Genomic DNA, 22,951 nt, shown 5'->3' with positions numbered 1-22,951 from the left:
CAGAAAAAGTATCTTTTTACAGTAAGAAAGGGGTGCCATCCATTAGACTCCTGAAAGACTGCTGTGATGAGACATGAGAGAGTGGTGATTATACTTCTGTGTGTTAGTTTAGTGATTATAAGCTAATATTTAGTTTCTTAGTGATTATACTTCTGGCTACCTGGTGTAAATAACTTGGGAATCAGAGAGTGACACTTTCACATCAGCTTTGCAAGAGCTTTTACCTCAGTTTGTCACACAAGACCTTATTTGCACAGCACACTGTGTAGGAATTTCTTTGTCTTTTAGTGATGCTGTTTTCTGTACATGTCACAGTACGTGTTGCCTTCAGGAATATTGTTTCATTTTGTGCAGTAGCTCCTTGGAAAACAACTGCCTTGTGTGACTGACTGAGATGAATTAATGGCCTGGAGATGGCCTTCCCTTCCATGGCAGAGCAAGTTGAAGGTTTAAAAGGAAAGTTTAAAAATATCAATGTAAAATTAATTAATTCACATGGAAGTGTCTGTCATGGAATTCTGTAGAACTTTCAGTTTAGGATGAGAGGTTTGTGCAGGATGTTACACATGCAAATGTTTGGCAATAAACATTAGAAGAGATATTGCCAATACTACTTTTTTCATGCTGCTTTTTTAACTTCAGTGGCTACCAAAGCACGTTCCCTTTTAGACATGCACTTGGATTTCAATAGGTATTTTTTCTCTCTGATATTAGTTACACTGTTTCTGATGGAATTGGAGCTGTCTTCCTGTTCCTAGATTAATCATTACAATCTTGAATCGGTGCCTGAAGAGCAGTTTCAGTAGCTGAATTCTGCTAATAAAGTGTCTCTTACGTCAATCTGCGGTTTTCATATCCTTTACAGATCCTCAGTGTTATTAGATGCCCAAATAACATATTGGTAAAAAAATTGTCCTCCATGTGTAAATAGCTGAAAATCACTGTTTTACAGTTTTTGGAAGGTGGTGTGGGTGCTTTTATATCCTTCAGGTCTGTACCTGAATGCTGTTATTCTTTGCATGTCTTCAATCCCCTGTTTGGTACTGTGAGGCTGATGAAGGTGATTCTAAATGTTAGTGGCATTGGAAGCTCCTGCTGTAATTGATGCCAGCTCTAAATTTGGTGTTCAGTGACACATCTCACATTTGGGGAACCTCCAAGACCACAAGAGGACACCATATTCTACAGAATGACCTAGAATCGCTCCTGCAGTGTGACCAAATACTGTCCAGTGTTTTGCTATGCAAAATATTGGAGCTCTGAGAAGGGAGTTTGACTAGAAGAGATAATGGAGAAAAACATATGGGGAAGTATTAATTTTCATGCACAGTTTTCCTGGTTACTGCAGTAGAAGTCAGGGCAGAGCAGGTTTGAATGCAAAAGTTGCAGAGTTTGATGTTGGGAAAATACAAAGGGAAAGCAGAATTTCAGCTGAATGAGGATTGTAAAAAGTCAGAAAATCAAGTATTATTACATATATACAGTGGAATTTGAAAATATTTGACAATTATAAACCAATATTTTGAGGATATAATGTATTCATTCTAATTATGATGTTTTAAATGTATTTTTGCCTTTCATTTGTTTGCTTTCAGTTGGACCAATTTATCTTAAGAGTTCGTGTTCATGATCTTTCAACGAGTTATGTATATAGGATTAGAAACTAGCTTTAATGCTTTAGGAAACATAAATTTAATATACAGAAAACCAATTAGTTGAAAATTAACCGAGAAGAGGAAGGAATACTGCTTTGGACAAGTAACTTTTTTTCAATTACAAAGAAGAGTGTGTATTTGCCTTTCAGGTTGGTAACCTCATTTTCAGTGTATTAGTTTAACATTTGAATTTAGTAAGTTAGAACCAACATAAAGCAATGAAGAAAATAATTTGATTTATAAATGTTGCTTTGAACCAAGTTAGAGCCACAGGAAAATATAATAATAATGCTTGCAAGATTCCAGGTATTAATTTTCATATATACTAATCCCCATGCTGTATATCTTCTACTAAAGATATTTCAGTGCTGGTAGGAAATAGTTGTCAAAATCCTTATAAGTAATCCTAGCAAGAATCAGTGTTCTTACTTCAGTTTATTGATGCTCTGTTTGAGCAAAACCAAGAAATATATTTGTTCTCTTTGCATTGTGTGTATAAGAGAAATGTCATATATTTTGTACTTCTTTTTTAAACTGCAGATCATGTTATTTAAAACTGACAAATTTCAAGAGTATTTTTAACACTTGAACTGTTCAATTTTGTAATTTAAAAAATGCTCCCTGTGTACCAGCCTGGACTGTGATTTGCTCAGTATTTTATATGTAGCTGCATATAGCAATATTTGTAATTTCAAACTATGATCTTTCTTGCATGAAATAGATTTTTGCCTTTTAGCAAGCCTTCAGGTACTTTGGATCTTTTGAACTCGTCCTTCCATTGTCTCAGTTTAAGTCTTTGTGACTCCTGCCTTCCTGTCAGGAGTGCCCAAAGGACAGGCTTGTTTCCAAGTCTGGAGTGTGCCCAGTTGTGTGAAGCTCATGAAGAGCAGCTCCATACAGATGTAACACTTGGTTGCAAAGGGTTACCTGAATGTTCTTGCATAGAAATATTGCTTAATTTTTTTCATTTAAGACAAGCCCTTAGATTTAGGTTCTGAACCTTTGTTGGTGCTGTGTTGGTATCTCATTTTCAGACTATTGGTTAAATAATAATACTTATTTACTGGACTTATTATTCTAATTTTTTGAAATATTGCATCATCCTTAAAATCTCCATTGCTACTTCTGCACTGGGCAGATTATAGTAACCAGTAATGATCTAATTAAGGATCTTCTTGGAAGAGTATTGTCCCAGTAGAGGGCATATCAAAATAGAAATGGTTCTGTGCTTCCCCTGAAGAGGTGAATTCAGGGATTGTCTAAGTGAGTAGAAATTGAGTCAGGTACCTTTCCACTGAGTGCTGACTTGACTGCACAATATCCTTTGCTTTCCTTTAAAACATTGGATACCCCATATGGAAAGAATACACAGCACTTTTCTGAGATCAGAAGAGTGACTTTGTTGTGACTCCTCAGCTGCATTGGAAGAACAATACAGAAATCTAGAATAAGTTTTCTGTCTGGGAGAAAATGTTGAGAGCAACATAATTCATCATTTTTTGCCCATGCAACTGAAGTCTGTGAGCTGGATCTGTAGCCAAATGTTAGTTCAATAAAATAAATGTGTCCCTCTCACCTGTCAGTGACTAAACTAAATTGTAGATTATTTTATGTGCTTTTTTAAAAGTGCATATTATATTAAAAGTTCAAACATTATGCTCATATATTTAGAGAGGTATCTATTTGTGTATACATGTATACACGTGTGTGATACACAACATCAGGCAGCATTTAGGATATATATGAAGTTGGCTTCTGGAATGTATCCTGTAATTCTGCAACTTGTATTCCCCAGCAGCTCTGTCTTTCTCCGATTTATGTCAGTGGAAATGCTGCCTTTGCAGGATGGATTCCCTGGCATTTTGTTCCTAACAGCATAGCTGTGTTTTATCAGTGTTTGGTCTTTTGGCCTCTTGCTGAAGAGAGTGAAGAGTTTAAGACAGTGTGCGGGGTAACTATTTTAGAATTAAAAGGTATAGAAGGTAAAGATTTTATTACAAATATAACAACGTAGCTTGCTGTTGTGCTTATAATGTTTATTGTTTTTTAGAAGTTTGTCATGTAAAGAATTATCAGGATCTGTGTGTGTGTGTGTCTATGTTGAAGTAATTTGAAGCCATTCAGATTAGAGCTGGTAATATCTCTGCTCTTGAGGGTTTCACTGGTGTCATTGATGTGCAACCCCTGTCATGTGTTTCCTCACTGTAAAAAGTTGAGGTGCCATTTTCAGCCAGCAGGACCTGTCTATTCAGAGATGAGAACCCTCCTAAATCTGCTTTTTAGACCAGATGATGGGGGAACTAAAGTCCTTTTGGAAAAGGATAAAAGGAGAAAAATCACGAGAGGATCAAGGTTTTTTAAGGAACACCCCCCCCCCCCCATGTAAAATATGTTTTAAAATAGGAAATATAACAATTCCTGTTTAACTAGTACATAGACAACAGAAGAAATATGGAATGGTGAAAGGATAATGGTGAAAGGATAATGGTGAAAGAATCTTAGGGAAGAAAGTAACTTCATTTCGGGACATCCTAAAATTTAAGTAGGTGCTTGACTTGCATTGAAATTGGAAATACAGATATATGTACTTTTGTACTTTATGGGCTTTAGTGGCTCATAGAAACTATCTTTCATCAGATTAGTTTGTCAAAGTCATACTGGCACGGGGCACTGAGAAGAAAGTAAAACTTGCAGCTAATGCACTTGGGACAGTGGGTTAAATAATGTTTCTTAGTGCTAAGCTTTGATATCCCATGTCTTCAAGTAGAAATGGTAGAAAATTATGACTGATGTTTCAACATTAGAATATTAATAAAGGAGAAAAGCTTTGGAAATATAAATCCTTCAGTTATGTATTAAAAATTTGAATTTAAAGATTGCATTCATTAATGCTTTCTTAATTTTTGGATGATGTAATATAGAAACTTAAATTCTGTATTATTCTTGATTTTCAAAGTGAGTAGATTTTCATTTTTAACCCTCTTAGTGGACTTAACTAGTGTATTGAGTTATTTTCATACACTCTTTGGCCTTGTGGGCTTTAGGAAAAACTGTAGCTAATATAATTTTGACAGATATATTTGGGCTATAATGTGGGTAAAAAGAAAAGAAAGGGTTCCATTTGTATTGTGTTCAAATCAGGAAAGGAACTCAGATGAATCTTATCTATATAGCTCTATGTGTTAATTCTATAACACTGTTTTTATGGCACTCTAAAGCCACAAAAGAAACTTTTTCCTCTAAATTCACCATGTTACTTTGTAGCTGGAAAGTTCAATTCTCAAAGAAGCATGAGCTTTAAATAGCCATTGGGATTAAACAAATACTGTCTAGTTTTCAAGTAGGTAACTTAATTGAACTACCATACAAATAGAAATAAAAATAATTTCACACTTTGCATAACCATTAAGTTCTCTAGTCACAGCACACCTCTTTCCTGACACCGTCACCTGCACACTGAGGGGGGATACAGAATATTTCAGATTGTGAATCCAGATCCTGGGGGTTTTCTACTGCATGAGAGTGCAGTTGATGTTTTATGTATACAGCACTAAGAAAAGAGCATTCAGTTCTTCATTTCCATTTTTTTGTCATATCACTATCTAAGAGAAGAGAAATAAGTCAGCAGGAAATGGTTGGCTTTTATATGACAAATACTTTATAGCAAACACTCCTCATTGTGTGGTGTGAAATGTCTGGGTTACCTGAAGCTCAGCATGAAGGTTAAATCCAGCACAGTGCAGAGCAGCATATTTCATTTTCAGTGGTTCAATTTAGAAGGTAAACAGTTCACCAACTCTTACTTCTCCATCTCTTTCAGAATGTCTCACTGAATTAATCTGTTCGTTTGGTGCTCAATTGCACCGTTTCAAGGAAATAGTGAATTAAGTCTTTTTCATTTCAATTTACAAAAATTTGCTGCTAATTGCTGCTGAAGTTTAGGAAGACGGAATACAGACTGTTTAGGGTCTACAAAACAAAACTTTGCCTGTTGAGGTTTTTTTTATTCTTGCTGTCTTGTAATGCTATAATTAAGAGAAGCAATTTATCCTAAGAAATTCTTGAATCTAGAGCCCATAGAAACAGTTCAGATGGTGTTGCTTTACATCATGACATTATGGGGGAAAAAAAAGAAAGTCATTTACATGCTGCTTGGACAACTGCTAGATAAAAATATGGCAGTTTTATAACAACTCATGCGTCATTTAGATATTCTAGTAGCCTCCTGGTATAAAATGAAAATATAAAAATAATTTTCTAAATTTATTTCTTATTGTGATGGTGATGCTAAATTACCAAGTTACTTGGATTAATAAACTTCCTTTCAGAGAGACCTTAGCAGGGACACCTGATTACAAAAATAAAAGTAAAACCTTTCTTTTTCTGGATTTGAAATTTTACCCACATTTTTCTCTTTCTGTGCCCATCAATATGCTTGATTTTACACCCCTCCTCCCTCCTGAAATGTATTGTTTTATAAATATTGGCAAATTTTCATCTTACTTGCTCTACAGCTTTTTGGGCAATTGCTAGTACTAAAGATATTCAGTGTTAATATTTTAAAAAGAAAACTACTGAATACTTCAGACTGTGTGAAATGCTGGAGGCACTTCCTGCATGAAAAATCTGGTTTTTTTCATTGTACCAAGTAAAATATCTTTGCATGAAGGCACAATAAATAATGGGCACTTAATATCAATATTCCCCATTCATTCAATTTTTACTTTAGAAAACAGATTTGTCCTATTGGAGTGCATATAAATAAAATTTCTATTAAAGGAGAATCTAGTTTTTACGTGAGAATAAAGTTTTTATTTTAGTATTAGATTTTTTTTAAGGGGAAGCATCACTGTAAACCTACTATATAGATAAGCTTGTACACTGTAAGCACGGTATGTACCATGTTTCTAAAGGGTTTTGAGGGGTTTTTTTGTTGTTTTAAAGTCAGAGTCTGTCTTTATTGGTCTTCAGGGCATTTTCAAATCTGATTAAAGAAAGAAATTAAGAAAGAAAACTGCAGTGTTGTGGGGAAGCACTGAACTGAGACACATTTTAACTAATATTGTTGATAGTTATTACTGTAATATAGGCTATTGAGAAAATGGATCTCAATTTCCTGAACTGTTGTAGTTTGCAGAATCTCCTGAATAAAGTTATAGAGTAGGCTGATAATGCTTCATCTGAGGAGAAAACAGAAACAGGATTTCCCTGTTCAACAGCTGGACAAAGGATAAGCCCTGGGGGTCTTGCAGTGGGCTGCGGTTTGGTATTGATGCTTTTTAATGGACAGTTGATTCCTGACCAGTTGACAAATCAACACATGGTTGGCATATATGTCTTTAAATAACAAAATATTTAGATGACCCTGGATTCTGTTAGCATAACATTACCAACAGAGCTCTCTTTCTATCAGTGCCATTAAGCACAACACTAATAAGGGATCAGTTTTAGGTTTATTCTCAAGCAGTGTTTTTTTCTGTTGTTGTGTTCATTCGTTTTTAACACGTTTTCTTGAAGAGGATTTTGAGGAAGTTTAGTCTTTTGGAGGGATGATAAATTGCTAGCTTGAAAATGCCAGGTATCTTAAGAAACCTGCTGGGTTCCAGGACTCTGTAAATGCCCAAACCAATTTAGAGAGGTACAGGACATGGTTTGATTGAGATCTATTACAGAGGGAGAAGAATTTATCAGACTGGGATTGTCTGTTGTGTGAGCAGCTCTACATGTGCTGCAGGAGATGCCTCAAGTCTCAAAAGATTAGAAATACTGATTAAAATGTTGCAGTTTTCCACATAAATTTGTGTGAGACTGAGGGCATGGCAGGACTGTAGCTCGTCCTTAAGTGGCTGCCACTGGATGGGTTTGCAGCAATGCCTTTTTCAAACTACTTTATCTAAAAGCATTATTTGCTTTTCTGGTATCTTTGAAATGAACCCAGAGTTGGAGATAGAAATGCATCAGCTATTTTAGTAGAGAAACACAGACTAATAATTACAATTATGTAGTGAATCTCTGTTTAAAGAAAAATAGATTTCTTTTCAAAACTGACAGTTTCTTGATTTCTTCTTTGTACCTCATCCTCTTAAATTTCCCTCTGTTCCACTGAGCAGTAAATGAACAAAAAAAATCACACACTGGGAAAGGGAAAATGGAAATTTCATGTATTGTATACCCTTGTTATGTTGTGTAATGCCAGCCTGATTCTTCCATACAGAACCTGGCAATTCCAGTATGATGGAAATTTTAAGCTCATGTAGTTTCAATAATTTGGAGATAATTTTCGTTTAATATGGTAGTATCTGGTATATTTAGTATTGCAAACTGCACCTTCCTGAAAGGTTCATGATGCAGTAGTTACTGAAGGACAGGTGTATGCAAGTCCTATTTTACTGTGGCATTTGCAAAGGTATCAATTAGCCTGTAACAAGTAATACTTGCTATATAACTAATTTTTAATCACAAACCAGTGAGAATGACTCAGCAATTGAATATTTAATTAGTTCCCATTTCTGATTTCATGTTGAGGTTAGTGATTTTGTGCCTCATAAATAGATAAAAACTGACGCAATAATTTTGCTAAGACTGGTTGACCAAGATGGTGAAAAATATTAGGCTCCACTAGAATAACTTGAATTTTTTTCTGCATTTGCAGGTTCAACTTTGACTAGCACTATTGTCAGTTTTGTTCAGGGTGGGATGCATTGTGTGGTATTAGAGGCTGATTAATTAAAGTCCTAAAGCCATATGTCCTTTTATTTTAATTGCGTTGTATTGAGCCTTTAGCTGTTTCGTTGTTTGGTTTTATTTCAGAGGTGGGTTAAATGAGAAGTTATGGTTAGACCATCAGAAGCAGTGTGTTTTATGTTGATTGCAACAGCACCAAACCCAGAATCTAAAAGTGTTTTATCTGTCCCTAACTCATGGCAGGTAACCATGGCAATCATAGCGCTTCCAACAGCTCCTGGAAAATGTTTGAAACATCTTAAGTGAGCTGTCCCATTAATAATGAAGAATATCAGTGTTTTGCCATCTGTTACATACTAACAGTGTATATAAAAGACCAGCAGTTGTGTGAAACAATTTAAACTGCAAGTTGGGATGAACTTGTCTTGCAATGAAAAACTGCAAAACAGCGTAACATAAAACATGGCACCTCTAGACTCTGCTTCTTAGTTTTATAGCTTGACATTGCCTTCTAACATCTGAGAGTCTACAAGATTTCCTTTATCTGTGTTACAATTTTTAGGGATTTGTAATTTGATATTAGCATTTTGCTGTGGGCAGGAGAAACTTGGCATATTGTCAGTCAAACAGAGTTTCATAAAATATTTGGGACAGCATGAATTTCAGATTACAAGTATTTTCCCAGATGTGTCCTGTAACTGCTTCTGTAATCTGAAGCAGTTTTGCTTGTTAACTGCAATTTTGTGGACTCTCAATCAAAAATGTGTGCTCTTCAAGTGTGGGCTAGGAAATAACTTTCACAGTAGTGAGTGCAGAAACAGTGGTAGTTTTATTTTTCAGAAAATATACCTAAAAATTGAAGGTGAATACTGGTATGTTCAGTCTCAATTTGTGTACAGTATAAGTTTACTCTGCATAAATTGGTACTAAATGTGGCCAACATGCCCTAGAGATGTATATCAGAATCTGGGCATATTTTGCTATAACAGAGTACCTCCCTATATAGTCCCCTTTCTTTTAATGGGGAAAGAGATTCTTAGTCAAATAGGAACGTCAAATATAACTTGCAAATAAAAAGAGGCACTTATGAGGCAAGGAAAAGATCTTCTCTTTGTTTCAGAACCCAACTGGTAAATGACTGGCTGGATGATTCCAGACAAGTTCTTGTTAGAGACCAGACCTGCTGTTTATTCACCTTACCCACTCCATTTCTTCTGTACATTTTTAGTTTCAGGATTTGCAATAATTCCCACTTGAATTTTTGAGAGCAGGCCTTCTTTTTCAACCATGTAAACAGGATCTCTCTTCAGTGAAATCTTAAAAGTTTGTGTTTATCTAAGTAGTGTTACTTTATCTTTCTGTATATGTGTTTGTTTTTCCAAGAATGAAACCATATAGTCTAACCTTTAATAATGTGAAAATGTAAGGTTATATGTATTTGTAATTTAACAAAGTTACTTTGTCCTCAAAGTACATTCAAATGTGTATGTTAAATCTGTAAATTAAATCTTAGGGAAGGAACTTTGCTGTTTTCTATGTGAGTAGATATGCAAGTGTAGACTTGTATTGACAGGTACAACCTCATACAAACACCAAAGACATGGACTGAAAATATGGAGCAGGTTTCACTGATACAAATACAAACCAAACTATTTCACTTTACTTTTTGCTTGTAAATAAAAATAGGAGTTTGTTTACAAGTTGGAATATAAAATACTAACTAGATTTCTACTGTAGATAATTGGGCCCAATGAAAAGAGGGTAACAGTTAACTTTTTATTATTTGAGACTGAAAAAATTGACCAGGCTTTGAGCCAATTGTGTTTTTCTGTTACCAGTTGTTCTGTTTACTATATTGTGACAAAAACTCTTTATTACTGCAACAGCTTGGCAGTAACAACTGCCTGGTAGAATCATTTCTCTGAGTACCTAACCTGCTGTTGCAAAATGCACACTTAATGATAAAGTGTAGACCCACAGCTGAATCATTTTGACCTTGGTTTACATTACTTCTGGTGAGGACAACAGGCCTTAGTACATAGTACAGAATTTCATGGAATGTTGCTTGGTGTTTGTTTTAGAGATCAAATTTATGTCAGGCTAACAGAACATTTTTAACTGTTTTCAGGCTGAGTTTAATTTCTGAGATGTTCTGCCTTTCACTTGAATAAATGGCAGAAAAATAGCTATATAATAAGCACTAATTTAATCAGCTGTAAACAGCAAAAAATGCATTTCCTAGGCATGTTCGGGCAGACTTAATTAGAAAACTCCTTTGTGCCATTATTATATATATCTATAGCAAAGCAGTGCTTCTTCCTCTGTTATACAGTCTAGGTCTGTATAATATAATATTATTATTTGTATATAGGACATTATAATGTATATGGGACCTGGGGAGAGGATTACTCCATAACTGAAATGGGCTCATGTGCCAAACATCACCACTGCTCAAGTGGTTAAAGCTTTCAGAACCAAAGCTGTTCCACAGACTTCTTCTTCCTGGACATCTCCTTTCTTGTCCTCTGCCTCACACAGCTGGTGGTAGCAAATCAGTCTCTACCAATGGGATGGTGTGACAATTTAAATCCTTTGAGAGAAAAGATGGGAATACAAGGCCATTCCTTGAGCCTACTTGAAGAATCCAGTAGGAACAAAAATCTTAGTGAAAAGAAGGAAAATAGTAACACAGATGTTAATTAGTACTGAACAGCACTTTTATTTATTATTACCATTCCATTTTATGATAATATTATGTGTCACCATGTATTACAGTTTTTGCTTTAACATTCCCAACAGCTTGTCTGGGCTTCTGTTGCACACATTTGTCCAGACTCCCTCTGTGCAGGGGCACAGAACAAGCTGGTGCTCAGTTCTGTTCGAGCAGTCACTGTCCTCGCTGGGGGAGGACGGGACCAGGGACTCTGCAGAGTTGCTTTGCACGAACTTTCAGCAGCACAGCTTTGGTTTTTTAGTAAAGCAGGAGTTTCCAAGCGTTTTCAGACTTCATTTCTTCGTTTCTTCGTTTCATCAGTAAATCAATTAACACTAGAATCAAGTCACTTGCCACACGGTTTGTGTGCGGCGTGTGTAGGTTGCTGAAAAACAATGTGACTGATAAAAAAGAATTAGCAAGGCACATAATACATAGGGGGGGTTTATTTTCACTCAGATCCTGATTATTTAACGTATTAATGTGAAACTGGAATGTTGAAACAGGACTGGAAATCTGTGTAAGTTCATAGGTAGAAAACAAAGTAAAATTGGAATATTTTTGAATTTTGTGAACTTAAACAACATAAGCACTACCTAATATTTGAAGCCTGTGAGTGTGTATTTCTTCATCAATTTCTTATATCTTATTCTATTATGTCCCTACTATTATGTCTAATTTCTTATTCTTGAAAATATTCCTGTTCCTGGTAACTTCTAATGAGAGACAAGAGCAGAACAAAATGTCGGTGAATGTTCTAGGAACTCTACATCAGTCCTCCTGAATTCCAAGGAGCATCCCTGCTTTGATGATGTCAGTCTGCTCTATCTAAGGAAACAATAATCTCCAGATTGGCATCCCATGCATGGCAGCATGGTCTGAGCCTTCTCCATGCAATGAATTTATTCAGTGTTGTCAAATGTATTTATGGTGTTTTGCTGATGGGTGTCTTTTTTATTTTTTTTTTTTTTCAAGAAACAAGAATTTGTTTCAATATCTTTTCTTATTGAGATAAATCATACAGGTTGGATAGGCACATCTTCTAGATAATAGTCACCTTTGGGAGCTGTAATTGTCTAATAATAGGTTTGATTTCATGCCTAAAGAACATACTGTGACATTTAAACCAGGTGATCAGAGCCTGCATTCCTGAGATAGAGCATAAACCATCCAGCACCTGATGTCACTGTAAACCTGTTACAGTTTTATAAGTTAGTGTGAAATGTGTCACCTTTATATCCCAGCTCACTGTCGGGATCCCTCACAGGGAAAAAGTTTAGATTTGAGTTACAGGGTGCATGACATTTTGGTTGTTAGCCTTTTAAGTCCCTCAGCAGAATGTGGAGTTCATAGAATTATTCTATTTATTTGGGCCAAGGTAGTATAAGATCCTGGCATCTAAAATGCTATAGAAACTTCAGTAAAAAATTTTAATGAGAGTTATGATTGTAATATTTAAAAAAGCAATCATATAAACTCCATCACAAAATATTAATTTATTAGCAATAATAAAAGTGCTGGAGGATTATTCATCCATTCTGGAGTCTGTGCACCCAACAACTGAAAAAGTATGAGTTGTGAGGAAGTTGTGGGAGTAAGTCAGCATTTCCTCCTGCAGAGACTGGTAATTCTGGCTCTCAAAAAATGGCATCAATTGTTGTACCACTGCCTCTGTGCTGCTGCTCTGCACTGCCCGTTGAGATTGCAGTGGTTTATGGTCCACAGGAGACAGGTTCTGCCAAGGAGAGGATTCAGCATCCTGGCAGTGGATGTTTTTGTGAAACAGGTTTTTATTAGGATTCATGATTTTCCTTTATTTCTGAGGACACAGTCGAGGGTTTTTTGCATCTTGCCAACATACTTATATAGACATGATAAAGAGACATCATCAAAAGATGAATTTTTATGCTTATTGGGACTGTTTAGTTACATTATAGAATTGAAAAAGATGTTCTTTGTGCCATTTATGTTTTTTCCTCTCTATTTTTAGGATGCAAAGTTTGTAGAAGAGCGACGCAAGCAGCTACAAAATTACCTAAGGAACGTAATGAACAAAATTATTCAAACTGTGCCAGAATTCACAGCCAATCCCAAAAAAGAGACACTTATTCAGCTGATGCCCTTTTTTGTGTAAGTATCTGTCAAGTACTCAAGAAAATATTAAGCTTTTTTCATCACAAATAATTTAAAATATAATGCCAACATCTCCAAACTCCTTAAAATTGCAGGGTTTTTTAAATAGAAGTCTTCTGTTCTAATTGTAAGTGCTTTTTTTATATTTAAAGGAATATATGGCATGCGGAGTATTTTTTTGTTTATTTAAATGGTGACTGTGGATAAAAATCCCAGTGTAAAGCTTTCAGAAATATCTAAGTGACTTCAAAACCTCCATCCGCCTGCACTCTTCAAACACTAAGTGTCTTCATTTTCTTTTATTTGGTCTTTTTTTTAGTGTTGTTTTGCTTCTGTTTGTGTGGGCTTTGTATTGTTTTTAAATTTATTTTGGGGGCTGAGGGTAGAGTACTATTAAGGTACTTACTGACCAAATTAAAAATTCCAGCTGTTGAACTCTTTCTAACTGAATTTTGCAATCTGCTGACTCATGTTCTGATTTCATTAATGTTAAAGTTGACTATGTCCAGCTATAGTTTAACACAGTCATTTGTTAAGAATCTCAAAAGAAACCCTTCGATATACAATCACACAAGGGATATAATCTGGTAAAATCTTCTCTTTTTGCTTTAAATATCGTTCTTTATGTATTTGTGAATGATATTTAGAACTATTTAAGAAATAATATTAATGAAGATTTGTTTTTGGAAGTGGTGTTAAATTTCATAATATTTTGGTTTAATAGTATTTTACTATACACATCAGCTCTTTGTAAACACATACATAAGAACAGGAGGGATCTTTGGCAACAAGCATCACAATATTTTGCATTTGGCAGTTTCATAATTCTCAACACATTGCACGAAGCAATGCACTAGAGTGGATTCAAGAATATTCTGTGATATGGCAAAGAGGTTCTGTTTGTACCTGTGAATTATTTCCTTAGAACTTTTTCTCATATAGTAGATGTTTCAGCATTCTCTCTGGGAATACTAGTGGGATTCTGGAAAAATTAAGCTGTTGAGCAAAATAACTATATACCTCATCTACAGCAGCAGACAAAATGGCTTTTTAATGCATTTTTCTACGGAGAGATCAGACTCTTCTTCTGCAGCTAGAGCAGCAATATTAAATTAATACAAAGAACTTTTCTAAGATGTGCTCCTTCTATCATTGTCTGAAAGTATCATCATTTCTAGGCTATTATTTGAACTTTGTCCTTTATTTTCTGCCATGACCTGGCACTGTTGGTGATTTAGAAAAGACATCCAAAAGAAAATGCATTTCAGTTCCACTTCATATTGCCAACTTCTCCAGTATTGTCCTTCCTTAATGGATTTTGAGCTTCATCAACAGGAGATCTTGAACATGTTGTACTCTGAAGTGTATATTACATTAACCAGTTGTAACCTTTGTACCATACCTACAATTCTTCTGTTAGTTTTAATAGTATTTTGTTTAATAGTACTTTTCTATGAAACACTGTAAATACATATAATAATACTGGTATATTTAATTTGTCCTTTGCAGCACAAATGTATGTACAGTTGATTGAATCTTTATCAATGAAAGAGTAGTTACAAAACACTGAGATATTAGTCATAGGACTGTGCTGTAGGGAATAGTGATACTTCAGTCTGGGGGGAAAAATTACAGTCTTAATATGCATAAAAAGTCTCTAGGGCATTAGATCTGTCTGTTAGGAAGAAATGAAATATAAAATATAAAAATAATTATCTGGTCTTAAAGAGTTGCTTCTGACTGTAAAATTAAATGGCCACAATTCAGTGTGAAAATGAAAAATCCCATAAAGGTTATGTCTGATTAGGCTTCCTATAGATAGAAATTACAGGGTCAGTTTTAATTAATCACTTTTAAGATCTGGTTTTGGTCTTAGAATATGATTATGATGAACAGAACATAAGATGAATGTCTCTAAGACTGAATCCACTGATAATTTACTGCTAGAATGAATATTGCTGAACATTTTTGTTGTGAGGTTGTTCCTTTGGGGATTTCTCCCTTCCAAGTGCAGTGATTCTGTACAATCAGGCACAGATCTGATGAGGCAAAACATTTTAATTGATCTGTCTGAAATAGCCTGCCACTGTTATAAAGGATGAAATTGCTTTTATTTTGAAACTCGGTTAACAGTTTGCAGTACAATAACATGAATCAGTTTGCTGGCATTTCTTTTCATTATTGTATCAAATGCTGGTGGTTAATCATGGAAATGTAATTTGTTTTGAGTCTTAATGCTGTGAACTGTCATTAATGTGCTCTTTCTTTCCTCAATCTTTATTGCTTATAATCTCAGTTTGTATATTTTTCAGTTTTAATACTTTATTAGTTCAATCACAGGATTGGTCAAAGATTTTCCTTTATAGTCCACTTTCATGTCTTAATGTAAAAAATAGATTCTGGCTCTGCTAATTTGTGTGTTTACATGCTGAATGACTAATTCTTTGTAATAATTTAACCGACATCACAGGATAAATTTTCCAGTCCATGTGGAGTAAAACCTAAATCAAGATTTGGCACTGCTGAATTAGATTGCTACATCTGCTAGCTGGTGAAGGCCTGTCTGTTAATACTTACTTAAATTAACATTTATTTGCACTCGTGATTGGTACATTATGGATAAACAAAACTTGTTATAACAAGTACACTTGTGTTTTAATCACATTTTTATCAATATGAAAAATATCACCTTAGCTCTTTGTAAATACATACATAAGAACAAGAGGGATCTTTGGCAACGAGCATCACAATTCTTTGGACCATCTAATTGAGTCTTCAACATAAATCACCACCATAGGTTATATGATTTCAAGTAGGTAAAAAGCTAAAAGCTGTAAACACGTGGGAAAAGAATCTCTCAAATGTTGTGATGATCCATTTTTGTATCTCTGGTTTCTGTATCAATTGCCCTCATTTTTTAAAAGATAAAGATTTCAGCCTGGTGTGGGGATTGGCTTAGTGATCTCCAGAGGTGCCTTCCAACCTCAAAGAGTCTGTAAATCTGTAGTTCTCCAAAATCTTGACCTGCAATCTTAACCCGAGTTGTGCTTTACATAAACACTGCACAAAGAAGTGTTGGCCAAATATACAGCTGGTCACAGAATGTTCTGTGTTAACAAAAAAAGTCTAAACAGTGGGAAACTACTAAAGTACATACTGCAATTTGTGATTCTGCAGTGCTGATCAAATAAGAATAGTGCCACTTTGCTGGTTGTTTTGCATTGGCCATGCAAATGTTTGGATTAAAATATATGCAAGAATGGTATAAACACAGTTTTGTGAATATTTTCACAGATGACTGTGTTGAGTACTTCTTTATCTCATATTCTAGGCCACAGCTACAAGTTACAACAATTTCTAAATAACAATTACATGTTCTGCTGAGCTGCAGAACTGGACATTTATTCTCTTGTGGTAGCTGCTCAAAATTAGGCTTTAAGAAAAGCAGAGAATCTGCTCAGTAAATCATCAGCAGGTTCTACTGGCTGCGGGATGTGTTTGAACACCAAAGGAGTCATCAGTTCTCCAGGATGATTAGAGGACTGTAATTTTCTAAAAAATATGTTGTCTTCATTTCCCTGGGTGACATTACTGGCAGCATATTTGTTAGCAGAAGTTGTGTTCTTACGTGTTTTGTGTCAGTTGTCTTTGAGTCACCAAGTTAAATCGAAGTGAAAAAAAAAATAATCACAATTTCTACCTCTTTCTCATTTTGTAAAATACTTCTCCCCTCCTGGAAGGTAAAGTTATGAGAAATGTGATAGAGAGACAGAGGTGCCACCTGACAGGCAAACTTCAGTGCCAACCAATAAGTCATTCAAAACAAATGTTGTCCTGGGAATACTCCTCTAAGATTTATTTAGCACTAAATAGTGTGTAAAGCCAAGTATCTGCTTTTGGTTTTGCAGACAACAAAGTGAAACTATTTTGGAAGAATAGATCATTGTTCTTAATGGGTTCAAGAACTTGGTGTGGATTGGATTTGAGTTTTTTTCTTATCATCTCTTTTTCAGTTGCACTCATCAATGTGTCATTGAGAACATTTAAATGTGTATATTAAAGATATGAGAGGTAAAAAGAACATTAAATTCTGTGCAATACCATTGCTAGTATTATAATCAAGTATAAAGGAAATAAATCCTTTAGGAAAATTACTGTGAGGTGCCTGTGGATGTTGTATCTCTGAGTCTGTTTAAAGACATTGGCAATGGACCCTTTCAAAGTTAGTTTTGGGATGTTTTAGAGGGATGAAACTATTTGCTCAGACCTGAAGCTAACTATAGACTAGTGCATCAGTTCTATTCCATCTAATAGCTTCATCTCTCCATGAGGGACAGGTCACATACAGCAGATGTGGCACTGTTTTAGTGTAAAGAATGAAGTAAAACCTCTTCACAGAAACATCTGTAGAGTATTATTTTAAATAAGATCTTTGAATACACAGACATGAATATATTTACAGATGAAGAGAGCTGCCAGGTGTTCTGCTGGTTTTGCACCTTCAGGTAAACAATGAGATGAAAAGCAAACAAGCAATCCCTGAAATACTGTAAAACAATACTGCTGCAAAGTAAGGAAGTTTTAAATAGAATTCTGAATATCTTAATTTCTCAAAACTGAGTTGGTGATGGCACTTCTTGCAGCACTCAGGGTACATATCTGTGCTTTCTACTGGGGTAAATGGCAGCATTCAGCTGATGGGTCCCAAAGTGCTGTGACCAGTGGCCAGATTTGTGCTGGATTGCATCCTCTGAAGTGGCAGCTTGTGTTATCAACTTGGCACTGAATGACTTCAGTACCTCATAAAATTTACATCAACAAACTGGAAATAGCATTTGCTTATGTGTGGGACTTTTAATTAGTAAAGCACCTCCTAATGCCTGAAAGATGCTAATGAAACCAATTTATTGCTACGTTAATTGATTGATCTACTTATAAAACTATGTAGAGACATCACACAATATTTATCTTTCAATAGAACTGTGTTGCCAAGCACTGATGATTGTTGAAGCAAAAATATCTTAGATACCTCAAATGCAATGAGCATGTTCAGATAATGCAGGAAGTTTTATTGCAAAAATGTGATATTCTGTGGAGTTTTTGTTGATGATAAAATTAAAATATTTGCATTTGAGCGGATTGTTGTTAACAAACATAGAGTTGTCTCACTGTTATTCTTGGTTTCTGCATTCCTCCCTTTGTAACTGACAGTTTTGGTTTTAGTCTTTCATAACCTATGATGCTTGACATCAGACTTAAAAAAAGCATCCTGCCTGTTTTGATCTGAGTGAAATGTGAAGAAGTAGGGCAAAAATTGTTTGGTCAAAGCATATGAAAATTCATACTTTCATCTCTTTTCCTTCTGCAAGAATTGCATGTTGCACTGTCTTTTATTTTGTGTTTTGGAACATATTGGCACTGAAGATGTGTATTAATGGCATTCTGCAAACATCTTAAATTTTCCTTTCCCCTGCTCTGGGTAGTTGAGAGTGCTTATGAATGTTAGAGTTAAAAAGAGGAAGGAAAAAATATATCAGGAGGAATAGAAACAGTGATAAAGAGGGCAAGAAAATGCAGGAAGAGGGAGGCATGGGATGCTTAGTGTTAAAAGGAAGATGGTATGTATATGGGAAGGAACTATGGATAAATACTGGTACTTCAGGCTAACTAGAAGCATGTGGCTTTATAAAGCTAGTTTTATCCAAACAAGGGAAGATGGTGTTATGAGTGTAGTTTTTCATTTTACAAGTGATCTGCCTGGGGTTTGACAGGCTATTTGTGAAATAATTCAAGCTTTGTACAGGACATTAAAAACTGACACACTTTCCCAGGGATTATTCAAGTCTGTCAGGGAGCATTTGTTGCAGCTCTGCTGCTCCTTTCCATGTGGTGAAGAACTGTCCTGCATTCTCTGATTTCATTCAGACTGAAGGTTTGCAAAATTATTTCTTACTTTGTTACCAGTGGTTTGTCTTTTTAAATGGTCAGAATAAATACTAAAATCTATGAACTGAGCTAGGGAAAGAATTACCTGTGGAAGGTGACTGTGTCCATAATGCAAAATTCTAGCATAGTTTTATTGATTTGTGTGGGAAAGATGTTGCAGAAGAGTTAAGGAAGCTCTGTTTTGACTTGAGTACATAACTGAGCAAATCTTCGCTTATCTTTGAGGATTTTTCCAGCACACTTATGTTGAGTGTGTGTATGGAAAAGCACTGCCTTGAAATTCTTTTGGAAGATGCTGGGAGGAACAATGTATCTGTACTGGCAGGAAATTTTGATTACCCTTCTCTCTATTGATCCCGAGGGACAGTTTGCAGTACAGAGATGCCATTAAAAATACCGTAGAGGGAAAAACTCCTTCATCTGGTTTGTGATCAGAGCAATGAAATATCCAAACTCTGGGTGGTTTTCTTAGTTATTTGTTTCTCTCATCTGCATTTCTGTAGGTCGTATTTCTTTTTCTATCAGTTGTTTTTTTAAGAGAAATTTGCCAGCAGTGCCCAATGTAAATAAGTTTTATTCAGGTGAAAGAATCTGTTTATGTCTCTTGACTCCTGCCCACAAGTTTTCTTGCTTTTGATCCCAGTTTGTTACTCTCACTTGCATTTTCTCAGTGTTTCACTTTTAAGGCACTACTGAGGCAGAAGTGTTTCAGTATCCAGTAAAAGTACAATTGAAAACACTTTGTTCTGCAGATATGGTAATAATGAAATTATTACAGAGACACATCCCTCTAAGCTCGCCCTAATGAAACATCTCAGTCTTGTGGTGTTCCAGGACTAGGGCACCTCAAAGAAAGGGTGTTTGTTGTTAGTTTGCCTTGGTGTGGTGCTCAATAAACCTGGTGTCATACAGCAGCTCCATAATGCTGAAGGAATTTATGTATTATATTTATTGTCTCATTATTGAGTCTTACCATTAAAACAAAAATCAACTTCACTTTCTAATACTATGACTTACACTAATTACCATCTCAATAAAGACAGTGAGACTTGCTTTGCAAAGTTAATTGCTATGAATTGTTCAACAGGCCTCACAAGTAGGTATTTATGAGTGTATTTCCATAAAGTAGATTTTTGTCATGCTTCTTTATATTCAAAGTGACCTTTACAGTGCTTATGCGAAGAATAATTTAGTGTATACTGAACTAGAATTAAATACTCTCCAGTCACCATTGGAAGCATTTGAGGGCTGGTGATCTTTTACAGTTGCTTCGGAATAAACTCGTGTTTAATGCTGCCTGAGAAAATAAGGATTGTGTCTAAAATTGTTGAAACAAATGAGGGAGAGGCCATAGTATGAGATTTCTTTTGCATGTGTAGAAATGTACAAGAAATGTTCTCCTTTGCATGATTTGAAAAAATGGGGCAAAAATGTAAAGCAAGTAGATTGACAGGAAGAGTCAAAAAGCACTTTCTGTGTTGCTGTTGGCAGCTCACTGGTATATACTGCTTTCCCCTATAAACACACAGCCTGTAAAGCTCTGAAGCAGATGGGGGTTATGTTTAAAAAACCATGGTCAATGTTACAGCAAACCAGTGCTGTACAGAAGGAGCTTTTAACTGTGCTCTGCTTTTTCTGCTGTTTGACTCCCATCTGTCTTTTGCAAGGAATTGGCTCGATCCAGGATGCTTTGGAATGGTTTTTTTCGTAGGGCCCCACGAATTCTATCATCACTTTCTATCATTTTCTCCCCCAGTTAACAACAGGCTTTGTAATGAAAGATCATTCCGAGAGAAGATGTGTCATTCTCGGTAGCATTTACTTCTTCCTTTTAGTCTTTCTCTTTTCCTGCTTACCAGCAAACTCAGCAAATCCTCACAGAGACAGGGTTTGTAAACTGTGCAGTTTATGTCCCCAACATGCTTAAATTTGTGGCAGTGCAAGAAGAGGTTAAGATTTTTCTCATAACAGAGCACACAGCCAGTTAAAGTTTTTTGTCATTACAGCAGTGATCCTGTTTCCTTGGTTACAGGCAAGTCACATGCACTCCCTTGTTAAAAAGTGAACTCTTTATATATTCAGGCATTTCTGTACTGCAGCAGGTGTTTCTGAAATTGGTAGCAAAAAATGGGCTCTAGAACCAGGAGAGAAAGTTTCAATTTTGAGGTTGGGCAAAATAGGGAGAATACATTTGTAATTATTTTCTTTACTTGGCAAACAACATAAAATTGGACCAGAAAAATATAATCTCTGCCATCCCTGATTTTTTTTTTTTGTCTTACAGTTCTCAGCACTTATTTTAAATTCACATTTTCAGTTTTCTCTGCTGGGATTTTTACAGCAAACAATAGCCTTATAGCTAAGAATCATGCTCATTAAGACCAGAAAATGTAAAATATAAATATCATCCATTCCCAAATATGTCCTGCACAGACATGAAGTCAGTTTGTAGAGCAAGACAGATATGTAAAACAAAGGTGGCAACCATTTGTTATTTTAGTAGAAAGAGGTAACTGGTAAGTTTTTTATATATTTAGCCATTGTGCTGAAAGAATACATACAAGAATGCATACATGAAAGAATGCATACAAGAATACTCTAAGCTGAAAGCCTAGAGTCTGAATGCGAACCAGTTCATTTTCTATTGCCCATCCACAAAGCCACCCCATTCCTGTCAGCACCTTCCTGCACATTGGCCTGTCTGGCAAGGATTTGCCAAGGTGGATTTGGCTGGCTAAATCAGAAACTGTTTCTAATTATAAACACACACACAAAAAATCCTGATTCTGTTTTGTCCATACCTGACTCATAAACAGTGGATCCAATATTTTTTAAAGCTCCTTGTGCCAGTTTTGGATCTGGAACAAATTTTTGCATCCTGGCTATGAAAAGAGGAATGCTAGAAATGTTAATATAGTTAAGTGTGCAGGACTTCAAAGTACTGTCCTCATTCTTGATAGCATGAAAGCACTTTACTTTGGAATAAGGTATGAACAATCAGTTTATTATTTTTTACTTTCAGCATTGTTGACAGCCATCTTAAGACCTTTTCTTTGTAGTGTGGCATGATTTTCTTAAGTGAATAAAAGAATAAAGATGTTCTTGTCAGGCTATCCATGATAGCTGTGCCTGACATTGAAATACAGAATTACTGCACGTTTCTTGTAAGCATTGTGGTTTTCTACCAATATTCTGTATTCTCTTCTTACTGTCTATCACCACTGGTTAATATATTTAATTAGTGACATATAGGAATAGAATTTAACCCAAGAATATGTAATTATCATAATGTGTTAGGGATTTTTTAAAATTTAATTTTAATTTAGTTTAAATTAATTTATCAGCAGTGCATAAAACTAGAGAAGTCCAGATTGCAGCAGTAGGCAGTTGTTCACCAGAGCTGTTCTTTCAACTGGAGTGACTTGTTCAGTAAGAAGTTCTGAGTGAAGTTTTCAGCCCAGAGAAATGTGCTGAAAATGCTGGAATTTTTCACAAAATATATTTTGGAAGGTAGAACAATGGAATAAAAATGTGTCAGATATTCAGTAGGATTTCCTCACAGAGCTTGGGCAGTCCAGTGTCACACTCTGATCGAGGGCTGGGTGGCTGAAAACCTCAACAGGGAATTGAGGTTTATATTGCAATAAAGAAAATGTGAAATGAGGGCAAACTGAAACATGAAGTAGGTGAATTGATTTAAAGAGATAACTTGATTTGGAGATTGTCAATGCAGAGAAGAGAAGGGAGAGAGAATTGGTTTACATGGGGAGCTGTGGGAATGATGATCTCTGGGCAATAGAGGTTTGACTCAGCTCTGTAG

General features: G+C 35.5%; 1 protein-coding gene across 5 annotated transcripts in view; it reads left to right on the top strand.

The window, feature by feature from the left end:
* SNX29 (sorting nexin 29) overlaps positions 1–22,951 on the top strand; it is a 100,563-nt gene that overhangs the window by 56,614 nt on the left and 20,998 nt on the right. For 3 of the 5 annotated variants that reach the window (XM_032703714.1, XM_032703718.1, XM_032703719.1), the window contains exon 20: positions 13,043–13,182. In XM_032703714.1, coding sequence (XP_032559605.1) covers positions 13,043–13,182 — 140 coding nt within the window. Of the gene's footprint in view, positions 1–13,042; positions 13,183–14,423; positions 15,298–22,951 lie in introns of those variants that run through there. The other 2 variants (XM_032703713.1, XM_032703715.1) reach the window with 2 other exon arrangements.

This window comes from Chiroxiphia lanceolata, chromosome 16 (assembly GCF_009829145.1).
Source record: "Chiroxiphia lanceolata isolate bChiLan1 chromosome 16, bChiLan1.pri, whole genome shotgun sequence".
NCBI lineage: Eukaryota > Metazoa > Chordata > Aves > Passeriformes > Pipridae > Chiroxiphia > Chiroxiphia lanceolata.
The sequence above is the reverse complement of the archived record's forward strand: the minus strand, read 5'-3'. Positions and strand labels throughout refer to the sequence as shown.